General features: G+C 36.3%; 1 protein-coding gene across 4 annotated transcripts in view; it reads right to left on the minus strand.

Annotated features, from left to right (window-relative positions):
• Positions 1–9,012: 9,012 nt before the first annotated feature.
• The window catches only part of ZNF280C (zinc finger protein 280C), a 63,712-nt gene continuing 50,299 nt past the window's right edge, over positions 9,013–22,425 (minus strand). For 3 of the 4 annotated variants that reach the window (XM_074323340.1, XM_074323339.1, XM_074323338.1), the window contains 6 exons: positions 19,971–20,278; positions 19,353–19,493; positions 14,932–14,994; positions 10,977–11,095; positions 10,790–10,826; positions 10,512–10,665 (listed from right to left, as the gene is read on the minus strand). In XM_074323340.1, the coding sequence (XP_074179441.1) occupies positions 10,650–10,665; positions 10,790–10,826; positions 10,977–11,095; positions 14,932–14,994; positions 19,353–19,493; positions 19,971–20,278 (684 nt within the window). In that variant the 3' untranslated portion in view covers positions 10,512–10,649. Of the gene's footprint in view, positions 10,666–10,789; positions 10,827–10,976; positions 11,096–14,931; positions 14,995–19,352; positions 19,494–19,970; positions 20,279–22,425 lie in introns of all 4 variants that reach the window. The other variant, XM_019717007.2, reaches the window with a different exon arrangement.

Raw genomic sequence — 22,425 nt, forward strand, 5'->3', positions numbered from 1 at the left:
AAAAATGCCATTGGGATTTTGATGGGGATTGCATTAAATCTGTATATTGCTTTGGGTAATATGGCCATTTTAACTATGTTGATTCTTCCAATCCATGAGCACGGAATGTCTTTCCATTTCTTTGTGTCTTCTTCAATTTCTTTCAAAAATGTCTTATAGTTTTCAGCATATAGGTCTTTCACATCCTTGGTTAAGTTTATTCCTAGGTATTTTATTCTTTTTGCTGCAATTGCAAAAGGAATTGTTTTTATTTCTTTTCTGAGATTTCATTGTTAGTATATAGGAATGCAATGGACTTTTGTACGTTGATTTTGTAGCCAGCAACTTTACTGTATTCGTTGATTGTTTCTAATAGCTTTTTGGTGGAGTCTTTAGGGTTTTCTATATATAGCATCGTGTCATCTGCAAAGAGTGATAATTTAACTTCTTCATTCCCAATTTGGATGCCATTTATTTCTTTCTCTTGCCTGATTGCTCTAGCAAGGACTTCCAACGCTATGTTGAAAAGCAGAGGTGATAGGGGACAGCCCTGTCGTGTTCCTGAATGTAGAGCAAAGGGCTTCAGTTTTTCACCATTAATTATGAGATTAGCTGAAGGCTTCTCATATATGGCCTTTATTATGTTAAGGTATTTTCCTTCTATACCTATTTTATTAAGTGTTTTCATCATAAATGGATGTTGTATCTTGTCAAATGCTTTTTCTGCATCAATTGATATAATCATATGATTTTTGTCCTTTATTTTGTTTATGTGATGTATCACATTGATGGATAGCGGATGTTGAACCATCCTTGTGCCCGGGGATGAACCCCACTTGGTCGTGATGAATAATCTTTTTAATGCATTGTTGTATTCGATTTGCTAGAATTTTGTTTAGGATTTTTGCATCTGTATTCATCAGAGTTATTGGTCTGTAGTTTTCTTTTTTTGTGTTGTCCTTACCAGGTTTTGGTATCAGGGTAATGTTGGCCTCATAAAATGAGTTAGGGAGTACTGCCTCTTCTTCAATTTTTTGAAAGAGTTTGAGCAGGATTGGTATTAGATCCTCTTTGAAGGTTTGGTAGAATTCACTAGTGAAGCCATCTGGTCCCGGACTTTTGCTTTTGGGAAGGTTTTGGATAACTAATTCAATTTCGTTACTGGTGATCGGTCTGTTTAGATTTTCCAGTTCTTCATGGTTCAGCCTTGGAAGGCTATATGTTTCTAAGAACTTGTCCATTTCTTCTAGGTTATTGAATTTGGTGGCATATAGTACTTCATAGTATTCTTGGATGATCCTTTGTATTTCTATGGTGTCAGTGATAACTTCCCTTTTTCATTTCTGATTTTGTTAATTAGTGTCTTCTCTCTTTTTATCTTAGTGAGTCTAGCCAAGGGTTTGTCAATTTTGTTAATCTTTTCAAAGAACCAGCTCTTTGTCACATTAATTTTTCTATTGTCTTTTTGTTCTCTATTTCATTTAGTTCTGCTCTGATTTTGTTATTTCCTTTCTTCTGCTGACCTTGGGTTTCACTTGTTCTTCTTTTCTAGTTCTTTAAGGTGTAACATGAGGTTATTTATTTGGGATTTTTCTTGTTTCTTGAGATAGGCCTGTAATGATATAAATTTCCCTCTTAAAACTGCTTTTGCTGCATCCCAAACATTTTGGTAGGATGTATTTTCATTGTCATTTGTTTCTATGTATCTTTTGATCTCTCCTCTAATTTCTTCTTTGACCCAGTCGTTCTTTAAAAGTATGTTGTTTAATCTCCATGTATTTGTGTTTTTACCTGCTTTCTTTTTGCAGTTGATATCCAATTTCAAAGCCTTGTGATCAGAGAATATGCTTGGTATGATTTCAATCTTCTTAAATTTGCTGAGGCTGATTTTATGTCCCAATATATGGTCTATCCTTGAGAATGTTCCATGTACACTAGAAAAGAATGTATAGTCTGATGTTTTAGGATGAAGTGCTCTATATATGTCAATTATGTCCATTTCATCTAATGTGTCATTTAGGGCTGCTATTTCATTATTTGTTTTCTGTTTGGATGATCTATCCATAGCTGTCAATGATGTATTTAGGTCCCCTAGTATAATTGTATTTTGGTCAATTTCTCCCTTTAGTTCTGTTAGTAGTTGCGTGGTATATTTCAGTGGTCCCTGATTGCAGGCATAAACATTGATGACTGTTATGTCTTCTTGCTGTATAGTCTCCTTTACCATTATGAAATGTTCATCTTTGTCTCTTGTTATCTTTTTCAGCTGATATCATTATGGCTACACCTGATTTTCTCTGGGTACCATTTGCTTGGAGTGTCAATTTCCATCCTTTCACTTTCAGTCTATGCTTGCCCTTGTAGCTGAGATGTGTCTTGGAGACAGCATATGGTGGGGTTTAGTTTTTTGATCCAATCTGCTATTCTGTGCCTTTTTATTGGTGAGTTCAGTCCATTTACATTTATGGTGATTATTGATATGGGAGGATTTCCTGTCATTCTATCTTTAGTTTTCTGGTAAGGCTGTGTCTCCATTGTTTCTTTTACTTTTTGTTGTTGTATATTATTTCTGTGTGGTGGTATTCTATGATGTTTCCCTCCGTTTCTTCTTTTATTACACTACATATTTCAGTTCTGTATTTTTTTTGATTGGTTACCCTTAAGTTTATGTAAAAGAAAGTTTGATATTTAGAGTATTACATTTTCTTCAGCACGCTTACTTTCTCCATTCCCATATTCCAATTCAGGGCTTTAGTCTCCCCCTTCATGTTTTGGTTGCCACAAACTGTCCCTGTTGATGGTGGTCGAATAGCCTCCTTTAATATTTCTTGTAGTGCAGGCCATGTATTAGAAAATTCCCTCAGCTTCTGTATGTCTGGAAAGGTCTTTATTCCTCCTTCATATCTAAAGGATATCTTTGCTGGATATATTATTCTTGGCTCATAATTTCTCTCTTTCAATAGTTTGAATATTTGGTTCCACTCCCTCCTGGCTTGTAGAGTTTCTGCTGAAAAATCTGATGATAATCTAATGGGCTTTCCTTTGTAGGTTACCGTCTTCTTTTCCCTGGCTGCCTTGAGGATTCTTTCTTTGTCGTTGATTTTAGACAGCTTCAATACAATGTGCCTTGGAGAAGGCCTGTTGGGATTGAGGTAATTAGGTGTTCTATTTGCTTCTTGGATTCGAGGATCCAGTTCTGTCCACAAGTTTGGGAAGTTCTCATCGACAATTTGTTTGAATATATTCTCTGTTCCCTTCTCTCTTTCTTCTCCTTCTGGTATGCCCATTATTCTTATATTGCTCTTTCTGATGGAGTCAGAAAGTTCTTGTAAGTTCTTTCATTTCTTTTAAGTCTCAAGTCTCTTTCTTCTTCCATCTGTGTCATTTCCAGGTTTCTATCTTCGATGTCACTGATTCTTTCCTCCATCTGGTCAACTCTACTACCTAAGCTGGTTATTTCATTCTTAATTTCTTCTATTGAGTTCTTAATCTCCAGAAATTCTATTTGGTTCTTTTTAAAATTTCAATCTCTTTTGTAAAATGCTCATGTTGTTCTTTGATTGTGTTTCTGAGTTCATTAAACTGCCTTTCTGTGTTTTCTTGCATCTCGTTGAGTTTTTTCACAACTGCAATCTTGAATTCTGTGATTTAAGTCACATATTTCCATATCTTTAAGTTCCTTTTCTGGAGACTTTTCACTTTCTTTCTGAGCTGTCTTGTTGCCTTGGTTATTCATGGCAATTACTGATTCATTATTTCTCTTCCTAGACACCTACAGGAGTGACTTCTGCAACAGGTTGATAGGAAGAGTTCTTTCTTTTGTTTTCCAGTACTTGTTGGTAGAATGTTTTATTTCTCTCCGACTGCAGCCTTTTTTTTCTCTCACACGGTAGTGCTATGTTTTCTCTGCACTATTACAGCTTCTCACACAACAGGGGGATTCCCTGTGAGACGGGCTTCTCCTCTGTTAATAGTTCACCTGGGTCACAGGCCACAGTGTCCCTGTGGGTATGCGGAGAGCTTTTGAAGTTCCAAAGCTCTTCCTGCACCAGATTCAGAGCCCGTATGTTTCAGCAGTTCTGTTTACTCCTGCAGGGATCCGCCCAGATAGGAGGGGCCACTGGCGGGGTGTGGATTGAGAGGTGGTCCAGAGCAATGGTGGCGACCACCATCGCAGCCGGTCCTCCTTCCACAGCTCCCTCCCCTTTGCCGGAACTAGTTGGGCTGCGAATCTGTGTCTGCAGTCCACAGTTCTCAGAACAGCAAATATTCTGTTCTTTTGATCTGACACTGCTACTGTTCCGCTTCTAGCACCGGGCAGGTGGAGGCAGGTGAGTTTTGGGAGGATAGGGAGGGGGCGGCTAGGCTCAGTGCCTAAGGCTTCTGTTCTCTGCTCGGCAGTGAGGGCTTAAACCACCATTTTCAGCCTTCTTCCCTCAGTCTTTCTTCCGAGGTCTCTGCCGTGAGCATTGGTTTCAGCTGTTATATGCTGTCCCCTCAGCCCTGTGGGCCATAAACAGAGCCCTAGCAATCCGAGTTCTTCCCTCTCCCACAGCTGCTGTCGTTCCCAGATACAGCAAGCTTGGAGCACTGAGCTAGGTCTGCGTCCTGTGCCCGCGCGGCTCCGTCTCCACACTTCTCCCTTCCCTCCTCCCCAGCTCGTGGGATTCGCCCACCTTTAGGTGAATTCAGTAGTGGGCCTCTTCGCGTTCCCAGTCGGCTGTGCAGGGAGTCCTTTGTGGAGTTATAGTTGTTCGATTAGTTGTAAATTCCAGGGGAAATTTACAGAGGCTCACGTCACGCTGCCATTTTGATGACCGAGTAAATAATATTCTATTGTATGGATATAGTACAATTTATTAATTCCTTCTTCTGTTGATGGGAATTGAGCTGTTTCCATCTTTTGCCTACTGCGAACGGTGCTGCTATGCATTATGTATGAAGTATCTGAATTCCTGCTTTCAATTCTTTTGGGTATATACCTAGAAGTGGAATTACTGGGTCAATATGGCAATTACATGTTTAACTTTCCGAGGAACTGCCAAACTGTTTCCTGCAGTGGTTGAACAGTTTTACATCCCCACCACCAATGTATGTGTATTTCAATTTCCCCTTCAGGGCTTTTTCATTTGCTATTCTCTCTCCGGAAGACTCTTTTGATAGATACCCAAGCGGCTCAGTTCCTCACCTCCTTCAGGTATTTACTGAATTGCCATCTTCTCATGCAGGCCTACCCTGACCATCAAATTTAAAATGGCAGCCTCCCAACTGCCAATCCCTACTCACTATGCTTCCCTACTTAATTTTCCCCATAGTATTGATCATCATCTAACATATTATATAATTTTCTTAGTTTGTATTGTCCGTCTTCTACCACTGACATGCCCTCCACAAGGGCAGAGATTTCAGTCTGTTTTTCCAGCTCCTAGAATAGTGTCAGGTACATAGTAAGTGCTCAGTTAATATTTGCAGGTCAAATAAATGAGGTCCAAAGAGGTGTTTTGGCAAAGTGTGACAAAAAATAACAAGAAACTATGTCTCTGCAGTTTAGAGGTTATTTTTCCAATAATGGTGATGGACTAAAACTGAGCTCATCAGACCTTTTATTCAGCAATAACCAAAAAGCACACATGCATAAGGTGGCTATTTCTGAATCAGGTAAAAGCATTACTGTATTTAGAATAATCTGAAGGTAAAGGGATCAGACTCTCAAGCCAAAACTCATTAGCGCCAATTAAAAGTCAACTAACTGCCTGTAATAAGCAAGCTTAGTACTGACTGTCTGCAATGTTTCATTTAAACAAAATAAAAAAAATGATGCTACAGAACACAGAACTTTAAGAGTATTACACTTTAAGAAAATGAACCTAATATATACTCTGAGAAATAGAATTCCATGGACAAACACAAAGCGGTACTCCTACCTAAATACCGATATAGCAAGAATGTAATTTATCATATTTTTGAACTATGACACAGGCAGATAAAATATCTGTACATAAAAAGAGGAACTAGGGGCCGGCCCGGTGGCTCAAGCGGTTGGAGCTCCATGCTAACTCTGTAGGGTGCCAGTTGGATTACCACATGGGCCAGTGGGCTCTCAACCACAAGGTTGCCGGTTGGACTCCTTGACTCCCACAAGGGATGGTGGGCTCTGCCCCCTGCAACTAAGATTGAACATGGCACCTTGAGCTGAGCTGCCGCTGAGACCCCGGATGGCTCAGTTGGTTGGAGTGCAAGTTCTGAACAGGGTTGTTGTTCAGCGAACTCTGAACAACAACCTTGACTCCTGCAAGGGATGGTGGGCTGTGCCCCCTACAACTAACAATGGCAACTGGATCCGGAGCTGATCTGCGCCCTCCACAACTGTGATTGAAAGGACAACTTGACTTGGACAAAGTCCTGGAAGTACACACTGCTCCCCAATAAAGTCCTGTTCCCCCCTTCCCCAATAAAAATAATCTAAAAAAAAAAAAGAGGAACTATGTTAAAACTGCAAAGAAGTTACTGCTGGGCAAAAGTTTAAAACTTGGGCGGCCAGATGGCTCAGTTGGTTAGAGCGCGAGCTCTGAACAACAGGGTTGCCGGTTTGATTCCCACATGGGCCAATGAGCTGCGCCCTCCAAAACTAGACCGAAGACGAGTCTCTGCTGAGCTTCCAGAGGGACAGCCGGATGGCTCAGTTGGTTAGAGCATGAGTTCTCAACAACGAGGTTGCCCATTCAATTCCTGCATGGGATTGTGGGCTGCACCCCCTGCAACTAAAGATTGAAAACCGTAACTGGACTTGGAGCTTAACTGCGCCCTCCACAGCTAGACTGAAGGACAATGACTTGGGGCTGATGGGCCCTGGAGTAGCACACTCTTCCCCAATACTCCCCAATAAAATTTATTTTTAAGAAAAGTTTAAAACTTAGTGTAGTTAATGCTACTGAATTGTTCACTTGAAAATGGTTAAAGTGGCAAATTTTTTAAAAAATTTTATTTTATTAAATTTATTGGGGTGACAATTGTTAGTAAAATTACATAGATTTCAGGTGTAGAATTCTGTATTACATCATCTGTAAATCCCGTTGTGTGTTCATCACCCAGAGTCAGTTCTCCTTCCATCACCATATATTCGATCCCCCTTACCCTCATCTCCCACCCCCCACCCCCCTTATCCTCTGGCAACCACTAAACTATTATCTGTGTCTATGAGTTTCTGTTTCTCATTTGTTTGTCTTGTTCTTTTGTTGTTTTTGGTTTATATACCACATATCAGTGAAATCACATGGTTCTCTGCTTTTTCTGTCTGACTTGTTTCGCTCAGCATTACTCTCTCAAGATCCATCCATGTTGTCACAAATGTTCCTATATCATATTTTCTTACCGCCGAATAGTATTCCATTGTGTATATATACCACGACTTCTTTATCCATTCATCTATCGAAGGACATTTTGGTTGTTTCCATGTCTTGGCCACTGTAAACAAAGCTGCAATGAACATTGGAGCACACGTGTCTTTATGGATAAATGTTTTCAGATTTTTTGGGTAGATACCCAGGAGAGGGATTGCTGGGTCATATGGCAATTCTACTCGTAATTTTTTGAGGAACCTCCACACTGCCTTCCATAACGGCTGCACCAGTCTGCATTCCCACCAACAGTGTATGAGGGTTCCTTTTTCTCCACAGCCTCTCCAACATTTGTTACTATTTGTCTTGTTGATGATAGCCATTCTGACTGGGGTGAGGTGATATCTCACTGTGGTTTTGATTTGCATTTCTCTGATGATTAGTGATGTTGAGCATTTTTTCATATGTCTATTTGCCATTTGTATGTCCTCTTTGGAGAAATGTCTCTTCAAGTCCTCTGCCCATTTTTCAATTGCGTTGTTTTTTTGTTGTTGAGTTGCATGAGTTCCTTGTATATTCTAGATACTAGCCCCTTATCGGAGGCACTGTTTGCAAAAATCTTCTCCCATTCAGTTGGTGGCCTTAAAGTGGCAAATTTCATGTTATATATTTTTGCCTCAATTTTTGGAAAGTAAACAAAAAAAAGTGGGTAGAAAAATGGTGCATGAAAAAACATCTTAGAGACAGATATGGAAATAAACAGTAGTATATCACCAAGCCCATTATTAACATGTTGCGTACGGCGGGGTTTAAATCCCTTATGAAGATTCTCATGATCCATATGCAACGTGTTAAGAAACACGCCACTTTTGAAGATTTTTGTGAAATCATTTATAGAAGAAATCAGTCTAGAAAATTAAAACTAATGGATTCAACTCTTCTGACTATGAATTGCAAGAAGTAGACTATGTAACAAGTGGTCATTGAAACTGGCTCTCAATTTGTTTCTGTTATAAGCTGAGTATTTGTGCTCTCCCCAATTCATATGCTGAAACTTAACCCCCAATGTAATGGTATTTGCAGGTGGGGTCTTTGGGAGATGATTAGGTCATGAGGGTGGAGCCCTCACAAATGGGATTAGTGCCCTTATAAAATAGACCCCATAGAACTGTCTCATTCCTTCTACTATGTAAGGACACAGCAAGATGATTACAGTTTGTCAACAGACACTGACTCTACCAGTACCTTGATCATGCACTTCCCAGATTCCAGAATTGTGAGAAATAAATTTCTATTGTTTATACGCCATCCAGTCTATGGCATTTTGTTATAGTAGCCCAAATGGACTAAGACAGTTTCAAAGTACAATTCAAGAAGTTCTGATGTTAAGAGGGAAATAACCACTCATGACTGACTCGAACAACTTCAGAGCCTGTCCACCTTCATGGTAATTAAGATCACAAAGGGACTCTTGCCAGCCTTTAAAGTTCAAGAAATTAGTCAAGTATATATAAATAGTGAAATTTTAACTGCACTGGAGGAAAAATTGCAAGATGTACTTTGTAGATGAAGCTCTCAGTCTGCAGGCCCATTAATAACGCTTCCATGTAAGAAGTAAAGCAGTGTTCCTAGTTATATGATAAAATCTACAGCTTTTATATAAAGTTATTTGTTAGAAAATAATTTCTGAGGCACGTTAACAATACAAATTTTATTAAAAAAATAAGTAACATCAAAACTGTTCAGCAAACCTACATTCAATGTAACCAAAATAAACAAACGCAAAATTAAAAAAAAAATATATACATCTATATATATGGGCAAGAAACAAGTGCATTATTTGGTCCCAATATTTTTGAATATATTATCTTTATCCAAAGGAATTACATTAATGGCTAAGAAGATATTATGTATTAGATGTACAGAAATGTCATTTTAAAACTTGTTTTGAGGTCTGCAGAAGTGTGTTGTTGTTTTTTTTTTTGCCAATTCTTTATGTCTTTGAACTCACAATCACTAAGATAATGTTATTAACAGTCTCAAGATGAATAGAGGATGTAATAATGTCCAGTGGTCTGAATAATTGCCAAATTAAGATGCCACCAAGCAGTAGCTACACGAAATCTGCAGAGAGTTCTAAGGAATTTTTTGGAGTTCTTAACAAAACAAAAACTTTAAAGAAAAGAGATAAAAGTGGATATAACAAAACAGACATCAACAAATTTGGTGAAGAACATAAAACCAAGATAAAATTAAACACTTTTTAAAATATTGGTATTGCTGAAAACTCCTAGGGTTAATGGATAAAATGTCAAATAACAGTACAAATAACTGTAACTTTGGAAGTGTAATTTTAGAAATTTATTTTCTAAGATCATGAAAGTAACCATGGTTCCCTACGTAGCCAGTTTTTATATTCCTTGGACTGCATGCATGCTAGAGGAAGTCTAAAGGACAGCAGCCAAAATGATTAAACTTCAACTTGGGTGATAAAGCACTGATTTGATGGGCTTTTCTTGGTCAGAATCGACCCATAAGCTTAAAACAAGAACCAAAGCCCTCAGTGGGAAGTTGTGCTCAATTTGTTGGGCCTTGAGGTCACTTCTGGTCAAATTAGCATTAGCCTTATGGGAGACCAGTCATGTAGGAAGGGACTCTCCAAAATACATGATTTCCTAAGGCCACAAACTAGTGGAGATCTTACAGTCAAATAATTCACATTCCTTGGAAAGAGAGTACAGGCATCAGTTGTGTCCAACGAAGGGGGACACTGACCAGGAGTACCCTGGACATTTTTTGAAATTTCTGTGTTACTTCTGCATCTGAAAAATATGAAGAATAGAACAATGACAGACAAGGAATGAGAAGTAAGATAGCTATATGACCTAAACTTGTAAGACTTACAGAAATTAACTAGGAAACCAAATAAAAGACCAAAAAAGATGAATAGCCATAACGTTTGGAATGCAATATTCTGAAGGCAAGTACAGCAGAGAAAAACACAAATTATTTTAAGCAAAGCAGAAAAGACCATAGCAAACAAAAGTTATTTTTGGAGAAAAGCCAACTGGAGAAAAAAACCATGTTAAGTTTTGTTAACCTGACACAAAGATAAGGTGGAATAAGAATCTAGTGCCATGTGAAAGCTGAAAAGAGCTGAATAATGAGAGCTAGTGTCATGAACTTGGCTATTTAACCTTTTTGTGTGAGAAAACACTTCAGAACTTTGAACTTAGGAAACTGCCTCTGTATTAGAAAACACTTCAGAACTTTGAACTTAGGATATTCCAACTTGTCTTGCACCAGGTTGCATGAGTTCCATAGAGCAGGAATCTATTTCAACAAGCAGCTTTAAAAACAAAAACAGAAACAAAATCTTTAATATTTTTCATTTCTATTAATGATACATTAAAAATATGCAACAGTGCTAAAATCCATCAAAGAACAATGCACTGGATGAAGATTAAACTTACTCAGAAGTGGGTTCAGAAGTTGAGGTACTTTTGGGAACTGAAATTAGAAAAAGAGTTTTACATTTAAAATAGCATATATGATGAGTGAGACTATAAATCTAATACAATTATGAGCCCATATTGCGGCTGATCAAAAATACTGGAATAAGTATCAGAAATTCAAAGTAACACTATTATACATACGTACCATTCTCTATTATAACTTGGCAAGTATGAGTTTTACGTTGACTTAAGTGTTTAGCCATACGATCCAAACCAGAAGAATCAGTTAAGAAATCACACTTAAGGCACACTAGAGTAATGTCCCTATGGGGGAAAAAAAAGACAGAAAGAAAAGGTTTTTATCTTTTATGAAAATCAACATATTAGGTTGGTGCAAAAATAATAGTTGTTTAAAAGTTTAAAAATTGCAAAAACCACAATTACTTTTGCACCAACCTAATACAAATTCAAAAATTATTTTTTCCATGTAATAACTCTTGATTTGCATTTTATGGATCATGACCATCACTTTTCAATTTTGTTATATAAACCTGATATATCTAAAATGGTACTTTAGAAAATGTCATAGCCATGCCTAAATTATGCTAACATTTAGTGCTTTATAAACTGTTCCCTCTAATACCAGTTGCTAAAGCTAGGAGTCAAGAGACCTAAGGCGCAGTTGTGGCTCCACTAAAAACTTGTATAACTTATGCAAGGCACAATCTTTCCGTGCCTTTGCCCATCTGCAAAGCAGGAATATAACATTCATTCATTCAATATACATTTGCTGAGGACCTTCTTTATACACTGTGTACGACTAGGTGCTATGGACACAAGAATGAACCAAAAGTTCACTGGAGATGAAAAAAGTTCTGGAGTCTACAATCTAAAATCTTATTTAAGTGATGATAAAGTCAGAAAAGAAATGGGAAGGCTTTAAAAAGAAATCATTAAGATAATGTAATTATTATTATCAGCTTATTAACACAGCACAAATATACTTTTGCAGTTCATTTTAAACTTAAATACTTTAAAGTATTTCACCTGTGTAGAATAAAAACCAGTACTATACCTTCGACTGACTTTTCCCCTGCAGCTCCATTTGTAACTATTTGTTGTGTATTTACATCTGGCTGTCACGCCAGCATATTCAAAATGACCTTCATGAAACTGAAGTTGTGTGCTTTCTTCCCCACTCTCGAAAATCACTCCTTCTGAAAAGGTCTCTCTTATGATGCCATATCCCCAACACAAGGGCTCATTGCACTCATCTTTTTGACTCTTTTTCTTAAAAGTCAATTATTTCAGACATTTTATAATACTAACAATTTATTTAGCACTTACTGTGTCAAGCTGAAGGTTTTAGACATATCATTTAATGTAAACCTCATATAACAACCTAAAGAGGTAGGTGTGATAATTACAACTTTTTTTTTAGAGGACAGGGTCAGGTTTAGTAACCTACCAAGGCCAGGACGGGGTTTGAATTCCAGAGCCCATGTTCTTAAACATGATGTAATACCACCTCACCACCTTAACCCAAGTTCTTATTAAATCACTCTTAACTACCACAATAGTCTTAACCAGTCTATGTGCCTCATACAGCTACAGCTCACCTTGTATACCGTGTTTCCCCGAAAATAAGACCGCGTCTTATATCGTTATTTCCCTGAAAGTATGACCAGGTCTTATATTAATTTTTGCTCCAAAAGATGCATTAGGGCATATTTTCAGGGGATGTCTTATTTTTTCATGTACAACAATCTATATTTATTCAAATACGGTAATGTCATCTTCTTCTGGAACATCGTCTTAATGTACTAAATGTGTCCCTCTGGCTGATGATCTTAACTAGGGTTTATTTTCGGGATAGGTCTTATTTTCGGGGAAACACGGTATGCCTCCAAACAGATCTTTCTTTAGTACTCTTGATTCTGCACAAAACATCAATGGTTTCCCCAATGTTCTCAAATTAAAATTAAGTCCAAATTCCCTAGACTTTTTCAAAGATGCCACAATTTGGATCAAAGCTCAAAATTATCCCCCCAGACTTTGATCTCAGCACTATGTTATATGAACTTCATGCTCTATCCAAAATGTACTACTAGTTATTCATTGTGCATGCCTTCTGCTTTTTGCCTTTCTACATTTTTATTTCTTCCAGCTAGAACGCCGCTGTGCCTCTTCTTTTTTTTTTTTTTTTTGTGCCTCTTCTTATAAATAGAAACCGATCCTCCCTTTGAAACCAGTAACTCTCATGGCACTTGTTACAAACCTCTTTATATTACTGTAATTATTTATGTTCACACCTTATCATAAATTGTGAATTCCTTGAAGGTTGGTACCATGACATCTTCATCACTCTCATCTTTACAGGACCTGCTACATTGTGTTATACATGATAGGTACACAATAAATAGCTAAAGAATGAACACTGTATTTTAACAAAACAGCAATTACAAAATTTATTGTCCTGTAGAATTATAAATACTACACACAGAAATTAACTAATTTTCTACTTAAATTTGAGACCTACCTAAGTTGAGAAAAAGAATTTATCTTTAAAGACATACAATTAATTTAGGAACCAAGCCCGCAACTGAGCTTGACAACAGGTAAAAAAATCACTTTGTGAGGGGTGTAAATGTCTAATCATCATGTTGTTTTGTACACGTGAAACTAATATAATAAAAAAAATCAAATTAAAGTCTCAAATTATATAAATCCATTTTCATTCTTATAAAAATTTTCAGTAAAGGTAATACCTAATATAGCTCACTCTTCTCTAATTCCTTGAATTTAGTAATATTTAAAAAAATAGCACTAATATGTTTTTAAAATGTAATCAAACTTCCCTCTGCTTATGAGCTGTTGGTCTAATATCATCCACATATGACATTTTCAACATTAATTTACACAACAAATATTTATGGAGTGCCTACCATATGTAAGGCACTATTTGATGCCCAGCAAACATCTGGCATTGACAAATATCTGAATCACACACATTCTAGTGAGAAGACAGACTAAAATACAAAAAAGGGTGAAATATATATGTCAGATAGTAAAAAGCGGCCATGAAGAAAAATAAAGCAAGAAAAGGAGATAGGGAGTGCTGGGGTGGGGCCCAGGGGGAAAAATACTATTTTAAATAGAGTGGTCAAGGAAAGCTTCACTCACTGGAGTAGAAACCTGAAGGAGGTGATGGAACTAGCCATGCAGATAAATATCTGGGGAAGAGCAAATGAGGCAGAAGCAATAATAAACCCAAAGGTCCTGAGACATATCCCCTTTTCCACTTTTCCACTAACCCAAAGAATCGGAACTAGTATTGGCTCAACTTAAGCCCATGTCTTAGCATGGTGCTACAAAGATCCTGACACTAATATTTCAAATAGCAATGACAACATGAGCTAAATAATTAAACAAAGGAAAACAGAATCAAAAGTAATCAGAAGAATGTGAAGAAACGATGCATAGTGGATTCTGAGCTAAGTGTGTGTGATATAACCAATGTTAATTATCAGTAGCTTTAGAAATGTTCATCAACAATTCCTTCAGTAAACAAGTTGTGTACTTTTCTTTATTAAAAAAAACACCTTACAAATTATGAAGCTATATATTGATCAAAACCAAAAAAACGTTAGTCACTTTACTAGGTACCTTAAATGGTTCTTTTTTGAACTATATTTTATATAACTTCTTTTTTCTTTCAATACTGTTGACTATATTCTCTATGCTGTACTTTACATCCCTGTGACTATTTTGTAAGTACTAATTTACATTTCTTAATCCCTTCACCTTTTTCACCAGCTCCCTAAACCCATTCCCTCTGGCAACCATCAGTTTGTTCTCTGTATCTATGAGTGTTTCTGCTTTGTTTGTTAAACATCTTTTGAATACTCAAATACTGTTGGAGAGACTCATTTTTTATTTTTTTAAAAGCAAATCCATGGAAGTTTCATCTTAATGACCAACACCACTAAAACAAAGTTCAGCCAGAGAATGTGGGTTATACCCTTTTTGATCTAAGGATATAATGACTAGAATGCTATTATGTCCAGTAGCAATCATTTCATTTTGCAAAGTAGGCACTCCACCCTAGTTAAAAAAAGTTATTTTTCAATAGAGAGAATGGAAAAAGATAAACTAGTTACCTGAGAGTTCCACAATGCTTCTTAAAAATATAAAACCGTTTACTTGGATGGTTGCTATGAGAGCTGAAGAGATAAGAGACAAATGAGATGTATTATATGATTAAGTCATATTAATTTTGACCACATTTCAAGTTTATGCTTAGTTTCTTAGTTTTGAATAAAAGATCCTGATCTAAATTATAAAATTCTATTAGCCATCTGTTTAATTCAAGATTTTTATCTTACATTTCACTTTACCTGTGTATTTTCTAACAACATATTTCCCTGAGAATATTCTTAAATTATCAGTACATCACCATTATATAAAAAACCCCTCAGAGTTAAAAATGCAGAGTATCAAATTAAAATTTTCAATTAAGAGTTGAAAACAATCTAAAAGGTAACTGCTAATAATATATTTGGCTATAATATACATTGTTATGAATAATAATTATCACTTTCTAATCTTAATATACTTAGTGAGTGGAAAGAATCTGAATGATCCTCAAAGTAAATGCTACTTGGGCCATCAGTAATGTGAAACATTTAAAGAATATTTTGCAATTACTAGGAATTAAATTAAAGCGAATTAAAAGAAGCAGAGCTCGGGAGTTAAAACAATACTTCCTCTACACGTAGAACAGAAAACCACTGACCAAGTTTTGCAGTGAATGGTAGAAACTTCTATATCCCCTTTCAAACTGATAAGGAAAACTTTCCTGTGTTAGAAAGCCAGGCAGGATTGGCGTAACACAGTAGTATTACCCAAAGTGTGGTCTATGGACCAGCAGTTTCTGCATCACCAGGGAGCTTATTATAAATACAAAATCTCAGGTTCCACTCCAGACCTACTGAATTAATCTCTGACAGTAGGGTCCAGAAATCAGTTTCAACACGTTTTTCAGGTGATTATTATACAAGCTAAAGTTCGGGAAGAACTAGCTCTAGTTTGTACTGACAAACCAATCAACACACCAGGTCATCAGTTGCCCTTAGACACAAGGCAACTATCACAAGCATACCATGTACGCATGGGAAAAGATTCTGACTAGTCATAATCCAAAGAAAATACCCCAGAGTAAGTGTCATGGTGAATACAAATAACTGTTCTCTCAGGTAAATAAGACAGACATGTATTTAGTATGAAGTAATAGATCTGAATGGTACAGAACTCAAAGAAAGGAATGATTCCTATGAGTGGCTATGATAATCAGATACTTCATGGAAGAACGTAAACTGAGAGGGAAGGAGAGTGTTATTCTGAGGGTTATAACAAAGAATAAGGAAGATCCACTAGATATTGAATGTGGGATAAACTATACATTGGGGAAGTTTAATTAATTTGGGGGACCTGAATTTTGATTAGAGTTGGTATGGACTAGGAATAAAGGTAGTCAACCATCAAATGAGGTTTCTGTACATACAGAGTTCATGCGTATGACAAAAATCCAAACTGGGTCAGAGTGAGGGTGGTACCATTCAGGGGGGAGGTACCTGAGGCAACAAGGAAAACAAGGTACCATAGAAGTAGGGGAAATGCAGAGAGACCTACAAGGTCTTTTGAAGAGTAGAAGTGGAAGTCAGTTCTATATGAGGCTAATGATGAGTTAAGCACTCAGTGTGTAATAACACTGCAGTGCAGGGCTGAGGCTCACTGGAAATCAGGAAAAAGGTTATGAAGAAAGCCTAGGGCCAACTGGGAATATTTTGGGATAAAATGGGGCTGGAGGTCCTATAAGACAGTTCAGGAGCCCATGGAAGATGGGAAAGGGGAGGACAGAATGACCCATGGGGTTTATAAACACCAACACTATTTTCCAATTTAAACTTTTATTAATTAGGGACAGAATTTAAGCCCTGTTGTGGCAGCCATGTGTTCGGCACAGAATAAGAGACCAACATTCTTCCCAGAAGTATACTGAGAGAAAGGTTAGCTGGGGCCTAGTTTAGAGCCACTGAGATATGGGTGCAGAACCACTGCAGTAGTTGGGAGGCAGAATTGCAGAAGGTGGACTTTCAGGAGGCCATGATGAATGGTGGCAGATCAAGAGAAGTACACAGGCCTCTGAAACTTAAAAGTATATTATTTCTTGCTGACGCTCCATGATCATGCAAATGACGCCTTAAGACTGAGCTTAAAGGGTATTGGGTGATAGTAATTTGGATCTTACACAATGTTTTTGACTTGTTTGTGTTCTTTATAGATGCCAGTGAGTTAAAGGTGAAAATTTTCAAATAGTTAAAGATGAAAAGTTGGATCTCAGGAAAACTCAGCATTGAAATTGGAGGATTTATAGTTGAAAGGCAAAAGATAAAACTCTGAGAGTGGTTAAGGTACCAAGACAGGAAATGTAAAGAGGCCAGATGCGTTGAAGAAAAGGCAATGAAATATAGGAGTAGACAAAAAAGGAAGTTTAAAAAAATGGTGGTAACAGTTGAAGAGAAGTTGAGAAGAGTTTCAAAAGCGAGTGATCAAAACTATCAAATACTCTAAAGAAGTCAGAAGAGTAAGAATGAAAAATACTGAGTGCATTTAGTAATTAGGACATAACTGAAACTGGTTAAAGGGGCAGCTTTAACTGATAGATGGAGGTGAAAGAAATAACAAATAAGATAGTAAAGGATATTCTTTACAAATGTTATCAATAAAAGGAAAATATGCAAAGTAAAAAAAAAAAGCAAATCTGCCTCATCTTAAAAAAAAAAGCCTGGGTGAAGGGAAAACACTTGAGGTAGAAAAAAGTTAACCTTGGGAAAAATGAGAAGGATGACCTCTAAGTAAGTAGTAGGCAAGGCTAACAACTGAAGGACTAGAATAAAATCTTGAGGGTACTGAAAAGGATTTAAACAGATCTTTAAAAAAACAAAAACAAAAACAAACAAAAAAACCCCAACTTTTATTAATTTAAATGTGTTTTTCCAGGACCCGTGAAGTAGTTGTTTCAATCTAGTTGTGGAGGGCACAGCTCACAGTAGCCCATGTGGGGATCAAACCAGCAATCTTGTTGTTAAGAGCACTGTGCTCTAACCAACTGAGCTAACCGGCCACTCTAAACAGATCTTGTAGATAAAAAGAAAGAGGTATATTTAAAAAGAGTATCAAATTAAAGTTAAGCATCATGAATTAAGAGCTGATTAAATCAAGCACAGTTTGGTAGTCTAGAACTGAGCACAGAGACAGATCAAAAAGGACAAGAAATTCAAGGATAGCACGGTTAAGCATGACTAAAGATGTAAAGGGTTACAGGACAAAAGCAAAACAACATTCAAAACAGATGACCTTGAGGGTGAGGCTAACTATAAAGCTGGATTGGTGCTGCTGACTACAGACAGAGGGGTCAAGACTCTGAAAGTTGTGGAGTAATGAGAATTCAAAATGAATAAACATTGTATATGATGAGGTAAAATGGGATGGTGGTAAAGAAGGGGGTACAACATGTCAGACGTGGATGTAAAGTGCTGGAATTAAAGAAGTCAAGATACCATGAGGTCAGGCTGATCATCAAGGGGAAAAAAATAACTAAACTAAAAAACAAAAAACAAAACAAAATAAAACTCTGTAAGCCAAGTGCCAAAGCCATAAAAAAATGTGGGCAAATCCTTGAAAGTGGTAGCTATCTAAGACCAGAGAAAGTAACACAGACGTCTTGTTATGCTTTTCCAGAAAACCACGTTTATTGGTTTTACCTAATTTCTGACTAAAAATAAATGGTCCTACCTTAATTTGTAGAATCAACGTAGCAGATTTATATCTGAACAATTTTTATCTATTAAAAAAAATCCATCCTGAAGGAAGTGCTACAAATGAGGTCCAAATGAAAATAAGGTGGGCTCTAAAGTCTTTCACTAGCATAAAGTATATGGTATGTGCTCAAATAATGTAAATTGATGTATGAAAAGAAATTCCAACAGTAGCCTCATGACTGGAATATCCCTATAGTCCCTCATTTCCTATTTCATTGAATGAATGCAAAGATGGATGGCTTGAAAGACAAGGGGTGGGGGGGGGAGGGAAAGAGGGAGGGAGGGAGAGAGGGAGAGAGGGACACAGAGAGAGAGAGACAGAGTATGTGCATATGTGAGCACCAGTGTTCTTAGCATCTTTGACAATCTGGAGTCTCTCAAAGTGACTGCTCATGTGGTTACATGTATTTGATAAATATTTTGAAATCATTTAATGTTTGGTGGTAACCACTTTTTGAAAGACTCAGAAACACAATTTTCCCTAGCAAACCTATTTTCATTAGTCAAAGTTAAAAAAAAAATCCCACTAATTTCATGATTTATTATGCTGGAAAATAGTACTGGGTAATATCCTAGGAGTTCCCTATTGTTAGATTCTTTTAGCTCCTTAATGTGACAAAAAGCTTCTAATAGGAGAAATTTGTTTTAAAAAAATCTTGAATGGCAGTTTTGATTGTAAGTGTACATGTTTAACTCACCTCACCATATGATTTATAAAGGCTTTGTTACAGTTAGTGTTGTATTTACAAAAATTACAGTGGATATATATTGAAAAGTGACTTGCAAAATCTTTTATTTTGGAATGACACTCAATGCACTTGTGAACTCCTCGACGACACCTTATGGAGACAGAAAAGAACGATAAAAATATATTGTAAAACAAAAATAATAAGGTAAAACCTTATTAACATTTTATTAATTGAAGCTAAGGTGTTTAAGTTAACATCTTTAAATAGAGGAATCATTTGAAAATCTGCTCTGAAAAAACAAGCTAGGATTAAGTGTAAAAAAAATCTAACAGTTAACCTTTCCCTGGAATAGAAAGGATCATATTAACCAATTCAACTATCACAAGATATAAACACAAAATATAAGATCAGTGTAAAAGATGACAATTATACAATAAACACAATAATTCAAGTTCTGACCAGTAGTTGTGAAAAGTACCTTTTTACTATCGGCTTGGCCTTTATGCCAGAAAAGTGATTATCATGTAAATGTGCAAGGGAGTTCTTTGATACTGTAAGTTATATTAAAATAAACCTTTAATATTTAATATTAAATTGACATTGTAAATCAGGAATAAAAGATATTACCTTAAGTTCTTCAAAGCTATGCTGATTTTGTTCTTTCTGTTGCGTTGTTTCTTTTGCTTGCAAGAGGTTTTTGCTTTGCATTTAGATGTACGTTTACCTTGCTTACTTGCATTAGGTTTACTTGCAGTGGATGTAGTTGTACGAGCCTTACGTGTCTTAGGTTTACTTGCATTAGATTTTGTGGGATTTTTAGCAGTTGTATTTTTAGACTTTGGAGGTGAGACCTGAAGAGAAGTGCTTGGAGTATTGCTGGAAGATGCAGTTGATGGCTTTGAATGAAGAGATCCAAATGAAGCTCGAATAGTAACCTATAAAAATGAAGGCAATATATATTTTTCAGAAAATTAATCATCACGCTAATATTAAAAAGATCACTGCAAGTCCTTACGTTATGGTCAATGGTTTTTGATGAGGATGTCAAAACAATTCAGTGGGAGAAACAACAATGTTATCAACAAATGGTGCTGGGATAACTGGATATTTACATGCAAAAGAATTAATTTGAATCCCTATCTCATACTAGATACAAAAATTAACTCAAAATGTATCGAAGACCAAATTATAAGTGCTAAAACTATAGAAGTCTTAGGAAAAAAACATAGGAGTAAATCTACGTGACCTTGGGTTAGGCAATAATTTCTTAAATATGATACCAAAAGCACAAGCAACCAAAGAAAAAAGATAAATTGGACTTCATTAAAATTTAAACTTTTGTGCTTCAGAGGACACCATTAAGAAAGTGAAAAGATAATGCACAGAATGAGAGAAAATATATGCAAATCATATCTCTAATAAGGGATTTGTATATAGAATATACAAAGAACTCTTACAACTCAATATAATATAGACAAATAACCCAATTTAAAAATGGGAAAGTGATCTGAATAAGCATTTTTTCAAAGAAGATATACAAATGGGCAATAAGCACATGAAAAGATGCTCAACATCATTAGTTATCAAGGAAATACAATCAAAACGCCAATGAGATATCACTTCAGACCAACTAGAATTGCTATAATAAAAAAGGCAGATGATAACAAGTGTTGCCAAGGATCTGGAGAAACTGCAACCCTTGTATATTGCTGGTGGGAATGCACAATGGTGCAGTAGCTTTGGAAAACAGTTTGACAGTTCCTCAGAATGTCAAATGTAAGAGTAATCATATAACCCAGCAATTCCACTCCTAAGTGTTCGAGTCTAGCAATTCCACCCACGAGAAATGAAAAACTATGTTCACATAAATTTTCATAGGAGCATTATTCATATTGCCCAAAACTGGGAACAACCCAAATGTCCATCAATTGATGAATGGATAAATAAAATATGGTATTATCCCTACAATGGAATAATATTCAGCCACAAAAGAATGAAGTCCTGATACATAAGTGCTGGTACATGAGTACTGATACAGCCATAAAAAGGAAGGAGGTCCTCATACAAACTACAATATGGATGAACCTCAAAAACATTATGCTAAGTGAAATAAATTAGTCATAAAAGATCACATGTTATATGATTCCATTTATATGAAATGTCCAGAATAAGAAAATCCATAGGGACAGAAAGTAGATTAAAGTTTGCCTGGAGCCAATGGAGGGGAAATAGGGCACATGACTGCCAATGGGTATGTGGTTTATTTTTATGGGTGATGAAAATGTTCTAAAATGGATTGTAGTAATGTTTGTACAACTCTGTGAATGTGCTAAATAACACTGAAGTGTATGTTTTTAATAGTTGAATAGCATGGTGTATAAATTATACCTTAATAAACCTGTTTCAAAAAACACTACAATACAAAAAGTTAAACATCATTACTTTGAAAATGGCAAATATATGGGGATGGAAGGAGAACTGACTCTGGGTAGTGAATACACAATGTGATATACAGATGTACTATAGAATTGTACACCTGAAACCTACGTAACTTTACTAACCATTGTCACCCCAATAAACTTTAATAAAAAAAAAAAAAAGAAAATGGCAAATGTAAGCTACATTTAGATAAGTCTTCCATTTATTCTAAACGGTCATACCAATTAGATGAAATTTACCTCAATATTTATTTATGGTTACTATATTATAGTTTTGTATTGATAGTAGCACCTTCCATAGCTATTTTATGCTCTTACATAACTAAGTAGCTTTCACAAATATAGAGGTCAAAATTTAAATCTCAAGGCCTGAAATAATAACTCTGGAAAGGCCTATATTACTCTTTGGTAAGTATAAAACAGAGCTCCAGTAAATGTGACTTGCTCTTCGGGGGCTCACTGGGCAGGATTTATAGTTTCAAAGGTTACTGCGGCGGTTACATCAATTCATCATACAGCATGGATAATTTCATAATATTCAGAATTTCCTTAAAGGGAGGTAATATAAAATTTATCATTCAGAAAATGATCAATTATACCCATTGGCTAGTAATGGAAAACATTCTTTTTAATCAATTGTCCAT

This window comes from Rhinolophus sinicus, chromosome X (assembly GCF_036562045.2).
Source record: "Rhinolophus sinicus isolate RSC01 chromosome X, ASM3656204v1, whole genome shotgun sequence".
Taxonomy (NCBI): Eukaryota; Metazoa; Chordata; class Mammalia; order Chiroptera; family Rhinolophidae; genus Rhinolophus; species Rhinolophus sinicus.